This window comes from Scomber japonicus, chromosome 11 (assembly GCF_027409825.1).
Source record: "Scomber japonicus isolate fScoJap1 chromosome 11, fScoJap1.pri, whole genome shotgun sequence".
Classification (NCBI taxonomy): domain Eukaryota; kingdom Metazoa; phylum Chordata; class Actinopteri; order Scombriformes; family Scombridae; genus Scomber; species Scomber japonicus.
This window is the reverse complement of record NC_070588.1, coordinates 14579356-14604542: the sequence shown is the minus strand read 5'-3', so window position 1 is coordinate 14604542 and position 25187 is coordinate 14579356. Positions and strand designations below refer to the sequence as shown.

General features: G+C 38.6%; 1 protein-coding gene across 1 annotated transcript; it reads left to right on the top strand.

The window, feature by feature from the left end:
* Window positions 1–894: 894 nt before the first annotated feature.
* On the top strand, window positions 895–22277 carry bard1 (BRCA1 associated RING domain 1). The gene is made up of 11 exons (XM_053329155.1): window positions 895–986; window positions 2601–2657; window positions 3579–3727; window positions 4271–5340; window positions 5995–6075; window positions 8435–8607; window positions 14015–14141; window positions 14251–14383; window positions 15644–15736; window positions 20255–20352; window positions 21930–22277. The coding sequence occupies exons 1-11, from the start codon at window positions 895–897 to the stop codon at window positions 22275–22277; spliced, it is 2421 nt and encodes an 806-aa protein (XP_053185130.1).
* The last annotated feature ends 2910 nt before the right edge of the window (window positions 22278–25187 follow it).

Genomic DNA, 25187 nt, shown 5'->3' with positions numbered 1-25187 from the left:
ACTGAGATGACCAGACCAGGGAGATGACAATCTAAATTCACTTCAGAGGACTATATTGGCATAAAGGTATCAAGAACAATATTGCCAACGCATCAGAGTACAGTTTGTCCAAATCTGTGGACAGTACACAATATGAACATTACAGTTTGTGTGTATGTGTGTGCGCACTTGTGTTTTGTTGGTTTTAGAACAAATTAGATTTTGCTCAGAATGATTTTTTCCCTCATTTTAAAATATTTAACATGTTACTGAATACATATATTGCAGTTTTTAATTAAAAAGCCCACGTCATGATATATTTTGTAAATAAATCATGACGTGGGCTTATTTGGAGCACACATGGATTTAAATGGTGTATGGTGCCAATTAAATCCATGCCAGACTTTTGACTTTTGAAAATCGTGAATTAATCAATACATTTGCAAATGTGAGATATATCATGTCAGTATGTGAAAAACACCTGAACTTGTAATGTAATAAGTTATATTAGACTACTTTGAGTAATTGAAATAGTCACATTACATTTTAAATAGGGTAACTAGTAATCCCATTACATTTCCAAAGCGATATTTTCCAAGCGTAACGACGTCAAGACAGACTCGCCCTACTCTACTCTGCCTCTCATTAAACCAGAGCAGTCATTGACATGTCTATGATGTATACAGTCTATGGATGTATATGGTGTCCCTCCTCTTTCCTAAACCAATGACCGGAGAACTAACGAGAACTAGCCAATCAGAGACAGAGTAGGGAGGGCGAAACACATCATCACCATCATACGTCACTTCCTTTAAATCTTTGGCGGGACAGCTGAGCACCGCGGAAGTTTGGCTTGTTACATGAACAACAGAGCCAGGAAACAAACAAACAACAGTAACAGTAAATCTTCTCAGAATGGATAATAATGTACCCGTACAGGCAATGGACTGGAAGAACACCAAGGAAGCTGTTTCAAACTTTCGACGCCTGCTGCTTTGCTCAAAATGGTAAGTTAATGAGAGCGACATGCTTGCTAACGATAGACTTTACAGTCACTAACTTACCAACCACACGTTTGTTTCTTATATACAGTCTATGGTTAAACCAAACTGGTTTTATTTCGATCTGCTAGACGATGGTGGGAGCCACCATAATGACGTTAAAGTTGTCAACAACGCCTGATTGCAATAAATCCTGTTGAATCTTGATGGGACAAGACTACTTACTGCAGGCTAACGCTATTTAATCAGTGTCTTAAATGCTAAATCATTATAGCTCACTTGAAAAATGACTTATCGTAAATCTGAAAAGGTCACGAGTCAGTTTATATGGAAGAGCAAATCATCCGGAAAATGCCAGATGTTTGATTAAAACTAAGATTGGGACCATTTAATATCAAAGTTAATGAATTGATTGTTGAAAGATGCATGTTCAATGTGGCCTCTTGAACATTATCCTTAACTTTCAGAGGTAGAACAAACAACTCTGTATGCTTGTTTCTGATTGTATTCAGGTTAACGCAGATCAATCAGGCTTTTATTGATACGCCTTCTATATACATGTGATGTAACTTATTGGGCTGACATTTCTAAAATCACAGCCTGACAGTAACACAGAAGTACAGCACCGACTACACGTGTATGATAACCCAACACTGTGAAAGCCACAACCCACAATGCAGAAACGTTGCAACTTAGATCAGATTGTGGATGTAAACATCCTAGGTGGAATAAGGCATAAAAAAGCTGCATAAACTACACTGTAAAGCAGTCCATAACATGCTGCTGCAAATGAATTACTGTGTGTTTGTGCTTGTGTGATTAGAGATGGTGGGTGGGTCGATTTTAGTTTAGGTGAGTATTGGAAACATGACTTCCAAACGTTTATGGAGTATGGATGCTAGGGTGCTCCAGTGCCTGCAGCCAGACCACAGAGGAATGAAGAGTCTGCAAAAAGTGAAAAGTGTAAGAGGGAGTCACTCACATAGCTGGTGGCTATTTGGATGCAGTGCGGTTATCAGACTATAATGCATTGCAGCTGCTTAGGATGCTCCTACAGTACCTCTTTTATAGCATGATGGTGAAACACTCTTTTTTCCGTGTTTGCAGGGCTGTTTGATTTGGGAGGTGGTGTTGAGTTTTCAGATGAGGTCCTTTCTGCAGTGCTCAAAGTACTCATATAGCTCAAAATCACAAAGTTGCCTCAAATAGAATTATCTTTACAACAACATCTATTTGTTGACTCTATATTCAGATGAGTAAAACATCTGTGCTGCATTGCATCACAGAGATGGAAAAGGTATGCCTTAAGTTTTTTTTTTTTTTAGACATACGCCAGTTCTTTGGTATGCCACTTCTGATCTACTGGCATATGGTATAGCACTTTAAAATGGCAAGGAATGGCAAGGCACTTATATTCCACTGAAAAACTTAACATTTATTTTCTTAGCATATGCCAGAAAGAAAAGTTGCCCAGCAGCTTGCCCACCACTTCTCAATCACTTCACTCGTGGGTCAGGAGTTTGGACTGAGTGCACAGTCCGTGATCAGTGAGTGGGTGCTTGGTATTTTTTTGTATATTCTGGCTGACTGTACTGACTTTTCATGTTTGTCTTTTTCCAGCTTGGATATAATGACAGAACCTGTGTGTCTAGGAATGTGCGAACATTTGCTGTGCAGGTAATGTACCTAAATGTGTTTTATGCTGACATGTTAATTAACAATAGACTTGTCTCATGACTGACATTTTTATTTGGCAAACACAGGTGCAACTAATAATCTTAATGATGGCTAGTGTGTTTGCTCTCTGGCAGGGTCACCTGGCTATCCTATTTAACACCCTGTACAGAATGCTTTTCTTGCTATGGCAAAACATTGTCTATAATGTGGAAGGTATTTTGCTTCCACCTCTAAGACTTGTGGAGTGATTAAATTCAGTAGGATTTTATTATCCATATAAAAACCAAATCAAACAAATTACATAATAATTAACATTGGACAGCTATCTCAATAATAATGGGGTTAACCTCAATATTATTTAGGTCAACTAATCAGTTATAATAGTTAGAAAATGACAGAACAGGTATTGTTTGTTTTTATATAAAAAAATATTTTTGGACACACTTTCTCAGTGAAGTGATTTGGAAGGTGTTTCCCAATGTTAGACTGGTACTGTATGTTCTCATTGTATTTTCAACACTGCCACAAGAGATATTTAAGGGATAGATGTTATTGTATAAACAATATAGGAAAAATATTTATAGTGGTTGACAAATTTTGAATGCATTAAAATATAAATCATCACATCACTAAGCCCACCCATTGCATTATGTCACACCTTTGTGTAGTTTAAAAATATTGTAGTTAGCATGCATTACTTTGATTTTAGGGGTTATTTCTTTAGCAGAATAAATAGTGTGCATCTTCACAATAAAGTCTGACACAAGAGCAATTAATGTCCCTGTAGGCATAAACTATAGCCTCAATTTTTTCCTTTTCTTCATGACTGAATGGTCTTAAAAGGTAAATCAATAGGGTTGTTGTAATTCTTCTTACCGGACCGTAAGTAGATTTCTAATCCAAGATATTTTTATTGCTCAGGCCCTGTGCTGGCTCCCGGGTAGGAGATGGCTGCGTGGTTTGTCACAGTCCTGCCTGGGTGAAAGACATTCAAATCAACAGGCAGCTCAGCAGCATCACACAGCTCTTCTGTGGTTTGGAGTCCCTGCTGAATCCCAAAGAACAGTCAGGTGTGTCTTTTTCATTTTTTTCAATACAACACTCATCGACATACACCTCCTTTTTATCCATTGTGTATAAATAGGTTTATCATTTTCATCCGCTTATCTAATCTCTGAATGTCAGAATTAGTGGCCTCTTCCTTGTTGTTTATTATCTTAAAAACCCGTTTAGCATCCAGCTAATGACAGTAATTATGCAGTGCAATCAACCATGGTAGTGTTTGTGGGTAGATCTCAGCTTTTACTAAGAACTACATGGCACCTTTCTATACTGTGTACTTAAAACATGAACTTTTTTTTTCTAATTTTAAACAGAGAAAGGGTATAGGAAGTTGAGTTGGTACCTCATTACATCTGTCAGATGGCAGTATTGTTGGTAACGATACATATTCTAAAGTTTAATATTATTCTTTTCTCATTTCAACAGAGAGTGCAAGATTATTACAACCACCAAGAGCCTTCTTTACATCAATTCACAATGAAATATTTTAATACACACTGCAGTTTTTTTGCTAAATGTGTATTTTTTTGTTTTTTCACCCCTCATTGCAGGCTCCCCTCTAGCTGAGATTCAAGCACAAACTGAGAACTCTGTCATTAAGCACAAGAAGAATTTTAAGATCTGGTTAAGCCCCCGTAGCCGAAAGGTACGTTGCGTGGTGGAGAAGCCTTCAGAGGTCACTGTACCAGACAGCAGGTCTTCTGGAGAAACAGCTGCAGCACAGCCAGATGCTGTAGCCGCTCAATGCAAGGACCTGTCAGTTTTTAATTTCACGTCATCCTCCCAAGACTCTGGCTCTGACTCTTGTTCTCAGAAATGCCACACTAACAACAGAAACAAGAAGAACACATTAATCAAGAAGAATGCTGCCAACAGGAAGGCATCAAAACAAGGAACCACCAGGACCACACAAAAACAGACCAAGAAGAAGATGCTGGAGGCCATAAACCAGCAATGGGGCATTACTGATGGTATACATGCCTTAACAGAGCAGGAACAGCCCTGTGCTGAAGGGGCAAGGAGGTCTAGTAAAAGGGTTTCCTTCCTAAACCCTGCTGTCACATCTGACGAGCCTCAGCTTGAAGTGTCAAAGGGTAGTCCTAATGAACTCTGCCTCAGCTCTGGCAGGAGCAACATGAGGGACAGTCCCTCAGGAGGCAGCATCATTGTACTCAATAACCAAGCCCAGCTTTGTGAGAACATGTCAAACAGTGTCATTCAGCATGACACGCTGTCTGCAAACGACCCCATCATGACGGCTGATCTTGAGAAACAGGACAATGAATCTCCCCGCTCCTCAAAACGATCAAGAGTGGAGGAGAAGGTCATCACCTTGGAGACTACACCAAAAAGGCCCAGGGTCTCCCCGGGTCGGAGGAGAAAATCACCTGGTCAGAAGTCTCCGGCTGTCCTTAACCCTCGATCTTTGATTAGTCCTAGGCGTGAAAAGAATGCCATCACCCCCAGAAAAGAGCAGGAAGAGAGCCCCTCTGACCCAGCTATCGCAGGTAGAAAATCTCCCTCTACTCCAACGTCAGTTGGCAGGCCCACCACAGGAAGCCCTGCAGTTATGAAAAGGAACCACAAGGGAGAGACCCCACTGCATCTAGCTGCTATAAAGGTTGAGAGGTTCCTGAATAATTCATACTATTTACTGTACCTTGCTTTCTGTTGCATTCTTCAAATGCAATTCTGAACAATGCCTGCAGTAAACTGACAGCATGTCTTTCCTTAAATGAGGACAATGAAATGGATGACCGTGTTTTTGCACTACATCTTGAATACAATTATAAAAAAATATGAAATATTGAACCCAAATTCAATACAATTAAATTATGCTTCCCCTCAATTTGCTGCTTTGTTTTTGTTATTTGACAAAAGACACATCAGTTCAGATTAAATGATGGGTTTAAGGATGCAAACTTGGCCATTTTAAAATTCCTCATTATTCTTTAACTTCTTTCATATGGCATGCTGGTTTGAATATCTTCTCTTCCTGTGGGTTTTCCCCCCTTCTGTTGCACACATTAGCCTTCATATGATCACACAGCACAAGCTCAGGTCTGGTGAGAATAAAGCATTTTACAGTAATCCTTGCAAACATAGCCGTAATCCCCTTCTAGATCCTAGACAAGGTAATCAATGGCCTACTGTGGAGTGTGATTGATAAACAGCGAGGCTCTGGTACACTGGGATCAGCTGCTGCTTTTGAACAGTTGTTTTTACAGGTTTGCAATTCTGACCTCAGGTTTGTTGTCCTCTCTGGATACTGCAGGGAGATGTAGAGGCTGTCAAGGAACTACTGGACCAGGGGGCTGACCCCAACCTGAAGGATAACGCTGGGTGGACACCTCTGGTAAGACTAATACACCAAGTGATACATCTGAAAGGTTTATTTGTTGTGTTGAACAACTCTCGGTGACTAAATATTTTATAAACAAAACAGCAGTTCTTAAATGACTATTTTTCTCCTACACTGTTGGGCTGTTTTTCTTATGATGGAATGTATTTGTAGGGTTTCTCATCCATAACGTTTTATTGACATTGTATTGACAGGTTTAGTTACCTTGTGCTTAGGCATGGGCTGGTATGAGATTCTGACGGTATGATAACATTAGGCAAAAATATCACGGTTTCACGGTATTATGATTACAGCTCTAAAATGTGATATTTTGAAATGTCTGTATTTAAAAACAAAAAAAAAAGATAAAACTTTTCCATTGTACAGTCTTTTATTTTTAAACATATATAGAACAGGATGGAGCATTAGTAAATATATATTTAAAATAAAAAATAATAAAAAATAACTGAATTCTTACTAAATAAAAAAATAAAAGATAAAACAATAAGTGCAGTCCTTAATGCAGTCCTTTAACTGAGGCTAAACCTGCAACTCAAGTCACGACATAAATGAATTATTTGTAGTGAAAAATGCAAATGAATGCAATCACTTAACCTGTGGCTCAAGATCAAAACATAAATAATTGAAAAAAGTAAAAACACTTGTAAGATAAATAAATAAATAAATAAATGCAGGCAGGAGCTTAAAACTGAATCTCAACATTTTTTGGAGACTTGGTCACTATCATACCTTTTCACTTTTTCATACCGTGGTATACCTTCAAACCGGTAACTGGCCCATGCCTACTTGTGCTACTCTGGTTTACCAAACCTTTCACAAAAGAACGTTTTTCATGCTTGCATGTCCAACGCTTACATTTACTCAATATTTGCATCTTTCCATTCATCAATTATTGTATTATCCACTGGTAAACCAGGATACATAGTCATTGTGTTTTATTCGCCGTTGTAAATATGCATGCAAGCTTTGTTTTCCTGTCTGGATTATACTTGCTGTTACATTCTTCCCTGTTGCTATTTAACGATTTAGCCCAAGTTGCCCTGACAAACTGTACAATCCCTCAGTGAGGACTGCCTGAGCCGTGGTTCTCTTTTGAGAGCAAAAAGTAGAGTGCTTGCCACTATCTTATTGCAGCCCTTCACGTGGCTACTTACAGGGTAGGAAATTAACTTGTTCAAATTCACTAGTCACTCAATAGCAAATCATTATTTTGTGTCTGCCAGCCACTTTCATATTTTACCAGTATTTAAGTGGTGACTGGTGCTAATTTCCTCCCCTGCTACTTGCTGTCAAGATATTGTACTCAAGTTGAGTTTTCGATTTGAGTTCCATAGTTTGATTCCAGCAGCGGACCTTCATTGCATTTCATTCCCGGTCTCTTTTTCCCCACATTTCTCTTTTTAAAGACATTAAAAAAAATGGCCCGTTTTGTCTGTGTTGGTTTCTCACCCAGCCAGGGTTAGAGCGTTTAAAAATGTTTAAGCCTACAGTATCCGCATAACCTAAAATTGTACTTACAAATCCATAAATGCTGGTTCCTAACTGTGAGGACTGAGGAAAGTTCCAGGATTACATGAAACAGTTGTTACAAACCCTCAGTCTAATTTTTTATGGCAAGTAGACAAATAAAAACAATAAAATACAGTTGCATATTTCCCATAATATTTTCTGGTTTATATTGCATGTAAATGTTTTTACACAGTTGTTGGAACATAATTCCACAAGCTTTAGCATATAAATGATTTATCCATAGCAGGTGTGAGCTAAAAAGTATAATGTGTGCCGCTGAAATGACCTGAGCCAAACGGATGCTCGAGGGAAAAGAAAAATCAGCTGCACAGTTAATTTAAGAGATCACAGCTGTGTTAAAATACTTTGCAGTTGTTGCCAATTGGTCTTAATCTTATTTCTGTATGAAAAGCTCTCACACTGGACTTTAGTCCAATTTGCAAACATAAACTTAAAAAAAAAAAACCAAAACACTTTTGTTAGGCTAGATCCCTGATTCATTTAAATTTTTAGAAAAGTAAGTCAGGATGATATTAAAGTGGTCTCCTCCAAAGATCATACTCAGTATAAGTTCTGTGTTATTCTACACATTAATGAAGTGTGATTAAGCTGTACTTTCTGATTGACAGTTCTTAAATTACCCAGTTAAGTTAACCTCTCTATAATTTTTAATTCATTTGAACTCTTGGAACGCCACCTAAAACAGAATCATCCGGAAAAAGATACATTTTATGGTGCCATGTTCTAGGGACTCAAAATAGATAGTTCAGAGTCCAGACTATGAAGAAAGTTGGTTTAAAAGAAACTCAAGATAAATTGTGAATGTTGCTGCTTGTTGTTTCAGCATGAGGCGTGTAATCTGGGTCACCTGGGAGTTGCAGAGGTGTTGGTCTCAAGGGGAGCCCTCTTAAATACACCTGGCTATGAAAATGACTCTCCGCTTCATGATGCTGTGAGGAACAGACACCCAGCCATCGCCAAATTACTCCTGCAGCTTGGAGCCTTGCAGAACGTACTGTGAGTTTTTTTTTTTTTTTTTCGTACTACGAGTTTATTTTATAAAGGTTGTTCCACTTAAAGCGAATCACATAATGGCCTCGTCAAAAGGTCATGGTCAGACCTACACATGTAACATGGGTTGCTCTGTGAAAAAGGGTAAATGCATGACATGTGATTAAATGCGTCACTAGCGTGTATTGCTTGGCACTGGTCCTTTGAAAGACAACATCATCAAGTGCTGACCAGTCTGACCTACATACAAGAATTTAGCTGTTTTCAGAAACAGAAACAGAACCTTTAACCTTCTTCTTCAATGTTATGGTGCCTGCCACATGATGAAGTGAATTTATTGAGCACTAACTTAATTTTAAAACGTGTAAAAAACAATACACTTTTTTTTTATCATTATGTAGGGAGAAATGGAGTGATATCCAAATTTTTAGTTTTTTTGTTAGAGATCATGAGGCTACCGCTGTGTATGAAAGGTTGCTGTACGTATTACACAGTGTTACAAAATACAATACAACAAAGGCAAAATGTGCTTGATTTCTTGAGACTGTCAGAAAAATAGTTATTGAGGTATTGAATTGGAATGCATTACTTAAAAATAAAATAATAATAAAAATAATGTTGCTCCTCTGTGTATGTAAATGAGGTGGACACACTAGTACACCGTTCACCTGAGTCAGACAGCTTAAGTGGAAATTACAACTGACAGTGAAAAAGTGAAGAGAATTCATATTTGTTGCATTTCATAGCATTTCATCAGATAGGTGCTTCTGTTGTCTTGACCAGGACTCATTTTCCACTTTTTGAGTAAAATGTGAAGTGCCAGCTTCCCAGTCATTTCACCAGGAATTCAGCCCTTTTTATTATTAAGAACAGAGTGTGCATTAGTGCAGTAGGTAGGTGGACTGATGTTAGGAAATTGACTAGTGCTGATGAGTTGTTGGTCAATCAGTTGATGCTGTATCAGCGTTTCTGGTCTGTGGGGGCATGGTAGATTCATAGCACAATGTCCATAATGAGGGAGAGGATGCTGGTTAATCAGTATGATCAATAGAGTAGTTGATCAGGGTCAGTATGTGTTGCACACTTACTGCTCTCTTTTGTGACCGCTTTATACCAATCCTCCTTCGTCTTCTCCCATCCTCATTACATTTTATTTGTCTCATCGCTTTGCTGGGTCCTAATGTATCAGGTCTTACATTTTCTCTTCTTTACGTTGTCACGGCAAAGAAGCAGGCAGTCTGTTGTGAAGGTAAGATGCATGCAAGATGAATGCAATCCTTGCCCTAGCTAAACCCCATACTACACGCACACACACATACACACAAACACAAGAAAAAAGCAAACCAAGACATCTGCCAATGCAATCCCTAATGGAGTGATTGGCAAGCAGCTCGAGGTTTGTAAATACAGGTTTTGCAGATCATCATTTTGCCTCTGTGTATGTCTCTGTGTGTGTATATGTGGGTTTAAAGGATTGGACTGCATTTTTTGATTATTTGGGCCCCATCCTACATCCATCCCACTCTAGTATTTGACTTGCTGGCAAGGTATTAAAAACACTGAAGGAAATCTTAAAGCAGGTCTTTAAAGAAGAACACTGATGATTTTATATACTACTGCACACATGAAAAAAGTAGTATGAAGCCTGTTGAGGCTCCAGAGTGAACTGCACAGGTGTTAACGTCCGTTTTGGCTGATGACTAGAGGTTTGGAAAAAAAATAATAGTTGCTACTAGCATAACACACCCAAATCTGTACAGATAAGTGAATCAAGTCAAATTGCATTGTGGGTAATGTCGGCGCCAGACTTTGACAAGTGTGAAATGAAAAATGTGGCCTATCTGGTTCTGCTGCATTGTTTTTTATCCTTTTTTTATTTTTTTTTTAACGGTCTATCATGAGTCCGACAATGTAGAATGTAGAACTGCAGTGGTGGAATACTCTTTCACCTAAGTTTTATATAATCAACTGTTCCCCTTTATCCGAAAAATGACAGGTTTTATGCATGAGTTTCAGTCCTGTAAGCATAAATATCTACCAGTGCAGCACATTGGGACAGCTAAAGTGAGACAATATGGTAGTTATGTTTACAAACTTGAACCACAGTGGAATTTTGTATATTTTATACACCTGCTACACATTTTGGTGTACTTTGTGTACTGTAAAATGCTTTATTCTCACCAGACTGCAAATATTTTTAAAATATCAGTATAGGCCTCCAAGTCCATAACAGTGCAGTATGAAAATTGATTTGTGTTCATGAAATACAGGAAACAAGACCTCCAATATATCTAAATGAGCTGTTGACTCAGTCCTAATGACCATAAGGAAGAATCCCCACAGACATTAATTAACAACATTGACACACCAATCCGATACACTGGGTTAGCATACTGCACGCAGAGTCAAACAACACACAAGCAGTGACGGCTGCTAAATGTCATCATTCAGCAAGTGCACTTCTGATATTACACACAGTACTGAACACAGTATTCATGATTACCCTTAAAATATACACAGACCTTACGTGGGATATATTGTTTAATTGGATTAGCATGGTTTACTGTCAATAAGATATTTTTATCTTTCAAATATACTCAATGTATATTTGCATAATTCAGAGGATATTGGTTTTTATTCTCTGGTCTATTTGGGTATTTTCTCCCATTCAAATAACAACAATGTTTGGAACAAATTTTGAAACATTGTTATTGGTTTAACATTGTTATTGGTTTGAATAGGCCATCAAGGGAAGTGCTATATGCCCTACTCTTCATTTTTGTGATTTAACACAGTTTGGAGTCAGAGAAAGGGCGTGTGACTAAGAATTACAATACACAGTGCTTCTACATAGTTAAATGGAGGCATGTGGTGAGTCATCATCATCAACTAGGCTATAAACTGGAATACCCAGTTGATACAGCTATCAGGATAAATTCAGAGTGGATTGTTTAAGAGGGAAATGTTATTAATGAACCTTTTGATTAAATATGCATTGAGGCCTCGGCTACTGCTAGTCGCTTGCCACGTGTTCCTATCATTAAACTTATGACTCCCTTATGACATACTGCTGACATAGTTCAAAAGATCTGTCAGCTGTTGAGTGATCATGAATTTTAATTAACTACACAAAATCTTTAGTATATGAAAGTCGTGCATGCAGACTGGTCCTGTAGCGGTTTGTGTAAGTATGTATCAACAGAATAAAAGGTTATGATAATCAGTGGTAGTGTTATGTTTGTCAGTGAAGAAGAGACAGCATCTACAAAGACTATGGATGGTGTCAGGTGTGAATTGATGGTGGCATGCATCTTTTCCTCCGTATTCATATTCAGCTTGAAATAAATATTTCAATCTCCTCTCCCTGGTCAGAATAAGAATTGTGGTTACAGTGAGTATCCACTTGATCCACCACTGCCTTCCTCCTACTTGTGTACTTAAGCAGGGGCTTGTGGGAGAGTGATTGTGATTTACCTCCTGCGCAATTCCACGCTTTATTATTTTTCTTCAGATATTTCTCTCACATGCAGCTGCATAAACCAGCTTGCTTGTGCGCATATGTATAAGTGTCAGGGACATTTTATATTTGTTTGTATTTGTGTGTGTATATGTGGCTGGGGGTATGAATCCAAATGAAATATTTTATGGACCAGTGGACCTATTAATTGTCCCCCAGGTGTTATCTTTGCTGACGCCTAATCTTTTAGAGACAACCTGCTGGGCTTGGTTCTTCTCTCTCGGTCTCTCTTCCTCTTGTGCTTTTTCTTCATTCTTTCCTTCTCTCCCTCTCTTTCCTCAAGGTGACCCTAGTCTTGTTTCATGCAGCTCAAACTTAAACTTAAAGGTGTACTTTAAAGCTGTTTTCTCAAAGTCTCTATTGTAACCGTGGATTGTATATAAAGATGGACTTAGTGAGGTGTGATGTCACCCATTTGTGTGTAATGGAGGTGGTTTTTAAACAGGGTAGGTACTGTAATTAAGTAGCATCAAACCTAACGAATTATTGCTGCAGTAGTCTGACCCAGTGTGAGTTCTGGAGCTGGGAGAGTTGCTGATTGATAATTTCCAAAAATGCCCACCAGCACTGAGAATTTCAAGCATTTTGCAGCCATCAGTGGCACTGGACTGGTCTTCCCATATCATAAATACATGTAATACATTACATCCTGCATGTAGGGAGTCTAGTATGTTGGATTTAGTCCTATGAACGAAGTAAAACAGGACAGATTTCAGCTCACCCTCATATCAATTATGTTCCAACAAGTGAATGACACACACGGATGCACAGTTTGACAGAACAAGCAGGGTGTGACGTTGTCAAATTGTTTTTCCTCAGAGCTTTGAGCTTGCAAATATTGATTTTTAGCATCCTGCTTGGCCAATTATTTAAAAAAATGATCCGGATTGCGATGAAACGATACGACAGAGTGTTTATCGTGTTGAAGAAGACTTAGCTTCGTGCTTATCGTGCAGTAACATCAACGCTGCATTAGTGTCTTTGAAAGCTTTGTCTGATAGGCAGTCAGTCAGGACAGCAGGTCGGTTACAGAAATGTGTCTATGCTTAACTAGCCACATAGATTTAGGATTAGAAGGTTTTAAGTCATGTCATCTTGCCAGATGCTGGAGAAACCCTCACAAGAAGCAGGCATCTGTGAAACAAGCAGAAACAATTTGAGAAGGGAAAGCTCAAGTGTGTCTGACCGGTCAGAACTGTGTACGGACACGTTATGATGAGTTGAAGGGCAAGGTTTTCTGCAAAGCATGAGTCATAGTTTGAGATTTTACAGCAGCAATATTTTGTTCATTTGATATGTCAAGCTTGTTCACACATACCCACAGCTCCATAAAAGACCTGAAGAAATAAAGGTGGCTGAGTTAGTATGATCTTTTACATCTCTTCTTCTTTTTCAGAGAGCATCCATACTTACTTTTGTTTTATTTAATTTTCTAATTTTGTCTAAAGGCTTTACTTTGTCTGTGTTTAAGCATTTGCTTCAATTATTATTATTATTATTATTATTATTATTATTATTTATTTATTTATTTTTGCCTTATTGAATTATTGAGTAAACTAGAGAGGGGTAAAGTGATACTTAAGAAATGTCTTGCATATTTTGTCACAGTTCAAATAGTTTGTTAGCTTACAGATCTTGTGTGGATTTAAGCAAAAGAGAAGTTATGAATGATTCAATGATTCAGCATGTCTCATCAAAACTCACTAGATTCAGTGTTTGTGCTGGAAAAATTTGGAAGAAAAAAAAGCCGAAATTATTTTGTTTGTCAGTTTTAACATGTCTGACATTCCCTGTGGTCTGCAGATTGTTTCCATTACAGCAAATGCAAAAATACAAAAGTGTATGTGCTCTGTGAGATACTGAGACACGTTATGTTTTGAATTTTCCTCTTCACAGTAATCTGCATGGTAAGCGGCCTGCAGATTACGCAGTGAGTCCAGAGATGCTGGAGATTTTCCAGGAAGCCTCAGAAGGAACCCGAAATGATAAAACTTCACTTAGCCCCTCAGCCGGGCTCTCTGTGGTACATCTAAATATTTTTTTCTCTTAAAATTCTTAAAAATAGAGAAGTGGTCATTTTTGCAATATAAGCCTGGATGTTGCTAAACTATGTTTTCATGTCCTTTTTTTAGGGGAACGATTGTGTGAGGAGGGATGAAAGTATCGTGCTTCTGACCAGCAAGCTGTCACAGGAAAAACAGCATCAACTGGTCAAACTGGGACAGCTACTGGGAGGGAGGATGACGGACACCTTTTCTGGCTCAGGTAGTGTTTGTGTGGTAAAGCAGCAACCTCTTCCTCACAGGTTTTAACTTCTTTAATGATGAAGCCCCTGTGAATCCTAGTCACACATGATTTTTAATGTTATTTGTGACACGTGGGTTTTCAGCAACATTGCGGATTAACAACAGCTACCTGCTACCAGCTTGTTCACTGCCACACACTGTGATGGGCAATCAACTATCAATTTGAAGCCCTGTACATTTGAGAGATTTATTAGGTGTCCTGGCTCAGTCTCGATGCTTGTAATGAAAATTATATACTGAACAGGACTTCAACCACCTTAGAGATAGGACCATTGCCTGAGTGTCCCTTTTCATTCTGAGCTAAGCTTTATGGGCTTCACTGTCTTACACACACCCTTTTTGTGTTGTAGAAACCATGAGTAGGTGATTTAGCATTATCACTTTTGAAGGTTCAACAGTAACTAACAAGTGCTTTTAGAGCTGTATACATCACTGTGATACAGCAGCTCCTTCACTGTTGCATAGTAATGGCCGGGAGAACACCAGAGAGCAAAAGTAATTGAAATCATTCCTCATAAAACGTTTGGAGGTACTGTCGGGGTGATGAATAAGCACTAATGAAAAACAGAAGTGTTTCTCACAACTCTAACTCCTCTGACTGGAGGGGTGAGAGTATGTGCTTTCACAGAATGGTTTGCATTTTTAACTTAAGGCTACAAATCCATGGGAATCCATGGTCAGTGAACAATGTGAGAACGCTTTGCCCTGGAAAAATAATTATGTTCATTTTGCCCATGTCAACCACACTGACTTGTTGAATGAAGAGGCAATAAGCTTGTATTTAAATTTTAATTAACCTATCATTATGTGTCCTTTTAGTGCTGCATTTTATGAAATGAGCTGTAGCTTGGCCTTTTGTTGTGTTGGCATGAACTGTTCGACAGGTTTACAGTGGGTTAACCTCCTCACCCAAGCAAAGTAAGAGCCACCTGCATATTATTAATAGAAATGTATTATATTAAGTAATGATTTCAATTAATGACATTTCACGCAGACATTTATGTTCCTCAGGATGACTTGTTACAACTTTGGTGACCCCCTGACTTTAGCTTACCCTGCTAGGCTGGCTAGTTGTACAGTCTGCCACTCAATCTTGAAGCAGTCAGACGCATTAGGAAGATGGCAGCTGTTTGTGTAACACAACTCGTGTTGTTGTTCTAACCCTAACCCTTGTACATTTTAAAGTTTAAATGTTTTTTTGCGTGTCCCTGTCTTTCAGTGAGCCATGTCGTGGTGCCAGAAGGACCCATGCCCACCACCTACTCAAGCCTTCTGGGTCTCCTTGCTGGCTGCTGGATTGTCAAATACAGCTGTAAGTATAGGCTGTGAGCCACCAACTAGAGTAGTGCTCTGTAGATGCTATTTTTGAGTGTCATGTTAAACTTTTCTGTTAGAACCTTGCAGCAATCATACTGCATACTATGTCATACTGACACCGTGACAGATTGTTTTATTTTTCTGAATCTTGACTGTGTTTGTAGCATAGGCTCGGTCTTGCTTCGTGTTTAAAACTTTAATAGAAGAGTTCACCTAAATGTTTATTATATACTGTACTAATCCTCATGCCAAACAAATCACATGTGAATGAACAAATTGGTGGGCTGGGGGCTGTAAACATGAGCTTTAGTTTTCAAACAAGTGAAGCAATCCATATAGTTTATGTAGTGTAAATCCAAGTGTAGTTTAATGGTTTTCATTATAGAGTATCAATAGTATTATTTAGATATCATACATTAAGCCAGTGTATTCAGTGTAGATGACTATTTAGTGTCACTCAAGTGCAAGATAAAATGAGGCAAATATGTAAATGCAACGCATTAATTTTGGACACCAATGATTGTGGATAAAGCTCTTGTCCAGTGAAAAGAAAAACCTATTTCCCAGTAAATTATAAATGCAACATTATCAGTCAGATGCACCAAACTTTCAAGCATTTCCATACAAGTATACTGTTGGTAGTTTTATACCTTTTGGCTGCGGAAAGTTTTAATTCTCTAGACTACTTAACCTGCTGAAAACTCCCACTATAGTTATTCAGTATGATAACTGCCTAATTCCCACAGTTATTTATAGCCTTAACCTCAGTTTTGGTATATTTATATGATATTTCTATTGCTTCTCTTCTCTTTCACTTTGCTGAATATTACTTTCTGCAACAGCAATAATAAACCAATTTCCTCATGGATATAAATGATTTCATCTTATCTCCTGTTCAATATTCCGGTGTTGATTTGTTGATGTTGTATATGATTGGTTTATAATTTAAAAACTGTTGCTAACTAGCTTCGTGATATCAACCATCTAGACTTAGTAACTTATGACCTATTTTCGAAAGCAAATGGTAGAGAGCTACTTTGTCCTGTAGTGGAAAAATGAATGTAATTGTTTGCATTTGTTTGTAATGAATATAGATCTATTTTTTTATAGTGTGGTACCCATTTTTTTTACATTACATTTGTGCATTTGTGGGTGCTTTTGAGTCTTGGTGTAGTATAGGACAAGAATGAATAATCTACAAAGTAAATATTAGACTAGAGTGCAGAACAGAGGGATTGAGCTGCACAAGTAATGGTATTTGGATCTCAAAGAGCATTTTTACCAGGCATCTCTATTTCAGAAAGAGCAGGCATAGCGCTGTATTAGCTAATGTGCAGTTTGTCTTAAAGGGAAGTACCAACCCGTCAGAGACATGCACGTTCGATCTTGTGCTTCCTTTCTGCTGCAACCTTTCAGGAGAAATCAGGAAACTGTAGACAGGACCTCTTTTTAAAATACAATACTTTTTATTTTCTGTAACACATGGAATGTCCTGGGAAACAATGAAAGAACATTTTTGCAACAAGCAATTTTCAGGTAAATTGTTTGTGCTTGCTGTTGTATGTGCACACACCTGCCTTACATTTTCTGACAGCCAAATAGAACGGGTGGGTTTCAGCGGGAGGGAATCTGGGAATCGATGTGCCTCAAGGCTTCAATATTACTAGTAATGAATGTCTCTTTTCCTTTTTGATTTATGCCAAGATGAACACTTTGCAAAAATTAGGTATTCTCAGCTAGTCTCTCTGGTATCCTTAAAACAAGTCAACAAGCAGATATTCAAAGGAAGTCTGCTAAAAAGAGACCTGCTGTCAAAGATTTTTCTGGCACCTTGGTGTGCCCTTGACTGGTGTATCCGTCAGTAGCATCTCTTCACTGTGTGTACGTGTGTAGAGTAAAATGGCATGCACACTTGTCTCTGTCTCTGCCAGTAAAACACTTCAAGTTTGAATGTGTGTGTTTAGGTGTGTGTTTGTGTCTCTGTATAAGGGTTTGTGTATTTGGACCACAGTCAGCCCTCCTCATTTGTCTACACAGGCTGAGCAGTTGACACAGCTTGTCTCCTTCATGACAGTCACTGTGGCATCCTATCTGTCTCTGTCCTTGTGTATGTGTGTGTGAAAACACACAAGCAGCTGAGCTCTCACTGTCACATGTGTTTGAACGCCATTTCTCTCAGCCAGGCCAAGCCATGGCTTACTTTTTCCTTTTCATTGCAGCACAGTATCATCAGAAAAGCAACCCTTGTTTAATATTTAATAATCAACCTCAGTCAATTCATCCTGCCTGATGGGGCTCCATTCCAGCTAAAAGCCTTGAGGTTTCATTGTAGATTATAAGATGGTTTAAATCCTTTTGTCCCGTAGATGCCCATCACTTAAAGAAATAGTTTAACATTTTGGGATTTAGATTAGCCTCTTAATATCAAGACTGCAGGAAGGAAAACCAAGATGTCTAAAGCTCACAAATGAACACGTTGTGTATCATTTGTTGGTCAAAAAGGACCTTTTGTGGTTTAAGGGGGAGCTATGTACTATTACTATTTCTTGGCAAGCAATAGCTGCGTGTGGCGAATTCCTGGAGGCTTGTTGCCCTGGTGAGGTCATACGTTTTGGTGTCATCATGTGAATCAGAACATGTGCTTGCCAACTGTATCTGCCAAGCTGCACTATGGCAAAGATTCTGTTCAGAATTACTGCACGCCCTGAGGTTTTTACATTTCTGTTGTATTAGGGGTTAAACAACGCATTGTGTAATCAAGATGGCTTTAGAGTTGGCAGACAGCCAGACAGACATTTTCATCTGCCTTCAGTCTTCACATTAAGTTAGGCTAATCTCATCCTGACGGCGGGTCCGAATTTAATGCATAGACATGGTGAGTGAGATTAATCTTCTCATCCCACTCTTAAAAGGGAAGCAAAAAGATGTATTTCCCAAAAATATGTCCCCTTTTCTTTCCAATTTGTAATTTGTAAGTAATTTTGCTCTGTAGTTCTTATCCCTGCTGCTCTCACTGTTGTGCACCCATGTGTTTATTCAAATACACAAGTGTGATACTTGCTTCTTTTCGACTGCCAGCAAGATATTTTCTGCAGGCGCCTTTCAGGTTGGAAGACCTGCTGCCACACAGGACTCCCCATAGTGGGCTGTGTTTTGCTGCGATGCCACCTGTGCACCTCTGAGTACTTGTTTTATTATGCGGCATGACAATTTTTTGGATACAGACTATTGATAGTACCTCATCTTGATCCTGAAGTGTTAGTATTGGCACACAAACACAAATTTCATCAGTCAAAGCCTAGTACCTAGTTATTGTACTCAGAAAGAGATCACAGTTCCAGTTGGTCCGATGGCAGTTCATAGAAGTGGATTCATTTGATTGTTCACTCAGTCACTGCCTTTGTAAGAAAGGGGTTTGAGATGTTTTCTGCATTAAGTCTTGTAAAAATAACTAGCCAAAACGCAAATAACTCCGTTGCACTAAGCGCCATCATCTGGAGCGATTAACCCCAGTATCTCCTCTCTTCTCTGCCCAGCTCTCTGGCAGGGTCCTGCTAAATGAAAGATATAATAAAGGCAGATGAAGAAACAGTTCACCCCATATTTTGTTCTGTATGTGTACGTATGTGTGTCATTTCCTGTTTCATATCGGGTTGCTGTATTATGACAAGGCGTACACAGACACACACATTTAGCCTAATCTGTTCATGTCACCGTATCATGCTAGTGGAAATGAATCACAGCTTGTATGAGTGTGGCAAAAGGTCGATACCTTACATGTTGAGTGTATGGTTGGAAACTTGTGAAAAGTCTCTGCACTTTCATAGTCAAAATATTTATAGTCAGGCCAAGGGTTATGCACAGGGCTCTTTGACATCCTTAACGCCTTTGTGAAAAGTTGTAGTATTTTCACTCAAAATCTAGTTTCATAGATTTTGAGTGAAAACACTACAGCCCCAACATGACACTCTGTAATGGAACACTTACTGAGAACAGCAGCACTGTGATCTGTGTCGTGTTCAGAGGCATTTTTCATCTGTGACAGTGAGGGGTCATTAAAATTCGTGATTCTTTTTTTTCCTTTTCCATGACTGCCTATAGTTTTTTCTTTAAAAAAAAAAAAAAATCTGTCTTTAGAGATACTTCTTTTTTTGTTTTAGAATAAAAGGTTCTTTTCTCCTCAAAAAATGCTGGGACGCTGGCTGTCACAGTTAAATTTCACTCTGTAAAACCCTGAGAGATGGAGAGATGGAGAGAAAGAGATGACGCTTGAATTCTGCTTAAGCTTGAGATACTTTACTTTAAAATGAGGGTTGTATCATTAACTCCATCAGGCCGTGGGCATCTTTCTCTGTCAACAACTGAAGTTTTGCCAATACTTGGAATTTTCCAACTTGTGATAAAACAGACATGAGCTTTGTCATCCTCTGTTTGCAATTGCCTTGTCACACTCTTTCATGTCAACATAATTGGCTGTAGCTTTAATATTTTTTCTCTCTCTCTTTGATGCTAGGGGTGGTGGCATGTCTGCAGGCAAGCAAGTGGATCCCCGAAACTGAGCACGAAGCAGGAGAAGGGCCCCAGCGAAGTCGCATCAACAGATGTAGCTTGGTAAATGAAAAGCAGACACACAAACATATGAAAAAGATGAGTATAGATTGTCTAGACTGTCGGTCCTTGAAGGGATAAAACCTTTTTTAACTCATAGTTATTGATCAGCAACATCAAATCCCATTAAAAGTGTTCATCTTCCTTCACTCTTTCATGGTCTATGTTGTGCAGCACAAAATCATTGTCAATATAATAACCCCTTTTGACACCAACTGACCAAAACTAAATATGAAACACAAGACACAGATTCAGGAAAACTGACAATTAGGATAGGAACACTTTTTGACAATATCTAAGGCTATGTTTGGTGTAAACTAAACATCATACATTAGCAGAAACGGTTAAAGCATAACTTCCCCACCATGAGTCCTGGCGTTAGCAGGGCCATGTTGTGGAGATGCATTGTTGCAGCCGGAAGGTTTGTATAGGTAGAGAGTAAAACGGATGCAGTATAGTACGGCAAAATCCTGGAGGAGGATTTGCTGCAGCCTGCAAGAGAACAATGACTCCATAGGATTTATTTTCCAGAAAGACAACAGCTAAACAAAGCCAAAGCTACACAGGTATGCCATAAAATAACATCTTTAATGTCCTGAGATTTTTTTCCATTTCATTTGTACTGAGATTTATTTGAGAGATCTGCTTTTATTTTGCCATAAAATAATATTTTTCTCACTATTGGTAAAAAAAAATGTAACTACATCCACAGCAATTCAATGTAGGAAAGCAACAAAATATGAAAAATGTTCAAGGATACACAATACTTCAGACAAGCATTAAATGTATGCACAGTGTTGTGAGCGATTACCTATTCATTCCCTGAAGGATAGTTGCACTCTGGGAGGCCTGAAAAGCAGACTAATACTGAGTTTGTTGTTGTGATGACCCCGGGCAGGTAGACATGATAATGAACACAAGCTCTTTAGTACGTTGGCGATGTCCTTACCATCTGCGTCTCCTGTTATGTTTCCCTTTAGTGCACAATGAAATGTCTATACCCAAAACACAATATCATCAATTATAATCATATATTAAGGACATAAAATTGAATCTGACCAAAGTGTAGTCAAAAAACCTTCTTTCTCAAAACTCTTGTGAGAACCAATTTACACACCGAAACAATTCACTGATGCTGTGAATAGAACAGTCTCCAGTGGCCTAATTCACTGCTGCATTAAACACCAGTGGTAAGTGGTTGAGAGTTTGTCTGGAAAAGCAGGCTGATAAAATGTTCTCTGGCTCTGCAGCAAAGAAGTAAATAAAAAGTAAGCATTCACACACTGAGACATGTATAATTTATGGGAGCGTATTTGGTAGCAAAAGAAACTTTTATCTTGATCATAAACAAAAGGACTTCAGTCCTACTACGATTGCTCTCATAAGGACTGAGATTATTAGCCTGCTGCTGGCACTGAGTAATTAACATGTTTTACTGGAAGCAGATAATAGATAACAGGTCCTTTTTTCTTCTGGTCCATGTTGTCAGCACAGAAGGAAAAAATGATTTTAAACCAACGGTGAGTAAATCATCAAAACTCTTACTAATGCTTGAAGTTTTAATCGTTCATCTTTTGTAGCTTCCACCACTCTTCGACGGCTGTTTCTTCTTCCTCCTGGGAACCTTTAACATGCCTACCAAAGACGAGCTCACCAAGCTGCTCCGGGAGGGAGGTGGTAAACTACTGAGCCGGCAGCCTAAGCCTGACAGTGATGTGACTCAAACCCTTAATGCTGCAGCCTATCATGCCCTCCCAGGATCTGACCAGGCCCTCTGCACCCAATACATCATCTTTGACCCCCAGGGCCCTCACAAGCCGGCAGTGGTTAGGCGTGGCAAGGTATGGTCAGCTCCCTCCACCTGGCTCATAGACTGCATCGCAGCCTTCTGCCTCCTCCCTGTGCCAGACCCTCAAACATTGATTTAAACCTTTTTGTTAGATATACACTAATAATTTTGCATTGACATGTCATTTATCCTTGAACATAATGTGTTTTTTTTTTTTTTGTGATTAAGTTGAAGTGACATTGTTTATACAAATCACATAAACAATAATAAAATAATGTAGCTCAAACTGACATAAAAGCTGTTTGTTTTTTCTGTCCTTCATTTTTGGAGTTAATGGTTTGGAGTTAATGTCTCCTACATAAACCAATCATTTCAATCAAAACAGTCAGATGCCCTTCAAGGGGTCACAGGATAAATCTGATGGGTTGTAACATGGTTAATGGGATATACTGATAGTCATGCCAAATCGAGCCACAACAGATGTTTTTCCTTTCACTGCTGGTTGAAAGCAAAGAATACCATACATTTCCCTAATACTTTTCTGAGTCTGTGTGGTGGCCAGCTAAGTTATGTAGCCCAGAATTCCCTTTCCCCAACCATATTGTCCAGCTCTTTCTGGGGAATCTCGTAGCATTTCCAGGACTGAAGGGATACTGTGTATACAATCCATCCAAATGCATGTTTCAGGTCTCCACCAAGATCGTTTTACAGGTATGTGCCTGAAAAGCTTTCCTTGGGTGAGTGTCAGAACACACCCTAATAAGATGTCCCACACCACCTCAACTAGCTATTTTCATTGCAAAGGAGCAGTGATGCTGCTCCCAGGCTTCTTACCCTGTCTCTAATGATGAGCCCAATCTCATTTTGTAGCCACTTGTATCCATGATCTCATTCTTTGGGTCATGACCATGACCATGAGTAGACTGATAAATTGCTCCCTTGTCACCAAAACAATGAACACATCACTGCTTACGCCACACCATTTTCATGAAGTGTTAACCTTAGCACAATTTCTTATTCATTGGGTGCTTTGTTTTGTGATTGTGGTTCATATATGTGTTATTTGTTGTCTGCCACAATGTATAATAAACAGTTTTTGAGAGAAACCTCCCCCTATAATCTGCAGTGGTTTACCAGGAAAAGATAATTATCTAATTGAAAAGGCCCGTTTGAGATAAATGGAGAAACCGGGTCCCTGAACAGATCGATGGAGATTCAATATGAAGTGTACAGAAGGAGAAAAAAGAGCAATTAATTGTTCCATCACAGTGTGGACATTTGCTTTGAAGAAAAAGCTAAACTTTTCTTTTTTTAGTCCACAAAGGTTGTGTGTTTTGCATTGGTGTGTTGGTGTTCATACATTCCCCTCCAACAGTGTAGAGCTGAAGGTATGTGAGCTTTAAGAAGTCTTCTGCTGGCCATCTCCCAAGATGCCATTTTCAGTAGGATTAGTCAGGGATGCACCTAATTGCTATTGATTGCTATGTGCTGCATAAAATTGCTTCCCTTTTCTTGTCCACGGTGAAAGGTGGGAGAAGGCAATTAGCAGTGTGGACAAGATAGAAGCCCAGACTGACTTGTAATGAAATAGAATGGAGGAATGAATCTGTGAGTAATGCCCTTGAACTCACTGAGCATTACAGAGCCATTAAGCACTGGTATCTTCTTATTTTTCCCTCTCACATAGCCCATGATCCTGGAAAATACTAAAGTTTTATTTATTCTGTAATGTTCTCTTTATAGAACTCCATTGTTATAGAAAATGTGTCTGAATTCATGGGGATCCGCTCTGCAGTAACCTCTTTTAAATTGAATTTTACCTCACATGCAACCCACTGCCATATATTCAGGTGCGGAGAAATGCTGTGTTTATGGTTCTCATGCCGTCTTAAAAGATCTGAGGTCCAGAAATGTGAGCAAAAAATACAAACTTAAAGAAAGCCACACTCACTGTTGCCGAGTAACAGTCTATTTAACAAAATAGTTTTGTGTCTCGATGAATAATACACATTATTTTACTTCTTTTTTTTTTCTTTTTTTTTTTTACTCCACCTCAGATGTCAGAATACACATTATACGTTTTGAAGGTATTTACATATGAACAACACGGGGAGCACCAAGGGTTGTTACACCTTTTGAAATTTGGACCATGTGTTTCTTGCACAGTTTAGGATGAACCTGTGCGAGCATGTATTTATATACAATCAAATATGCTCTCAACCTATTTTAAACCTAAATTTCAGATTTGCTGTAGAAATGATACTATGCCACATTTGGGTCCCATATGAACAAACCCTTGGTGCCCCAAAAACTAATACAATTGATTGTATAATAACAGTGTTTCTTTCTTCCTATTCCACACACTAGTCTGCATTGGTTTTCAGGCACACTTTATATAACAGTTTTGTAGATGAAAATAACATAAGGGAGAATAAAACAATCTTGTCGTTGTTTCCAGCTACAGTAAATCGGTGTCTCATGGAAAGATAACATGGTATACCTTTACAAAATGCCCATGTACAAGCCTGCGGTTTGAATGGTAGAAGAACAGATGGGGTTATTTGAATAGACATTCACAGACAGACATAAAGATGCAATTTCTTGGCAGGAAAATAAACAAAGGCAGACTGTGACGCTGATGTGTCCTTGAAACTGTGCAGCCTCACATAAAGAGAAATGTAATTTCCTCCCGAAATGGTGTCTAGTGGATGTGTGCCACAAAAACATATTTTGCGTTTAGAAAATGCAGCCTATTTTTCTAAGTGACACACATACTGTAGATTTTTACTGTCTGTTAATCTGAGGGGTTCAAAACTGTTTGGGGTTATTCTTAAAGAAGAAAATGCCCCTAAATCCATCATAGGGAGTAGCTTTCCCCCCATTCTCTTTAGTTGTCAGTGAGATAAATCAACTTAATTTTCATGACATGTGTTTAAAGAATCAAATGAATGCACATTACAGTCTTGGTGTCAACAAAAATAAATACATCAGCTGTCCTTCCAGTTATTATCTTCTTGAATATAAGATTTTTTTTTCAATTTGTTATTTA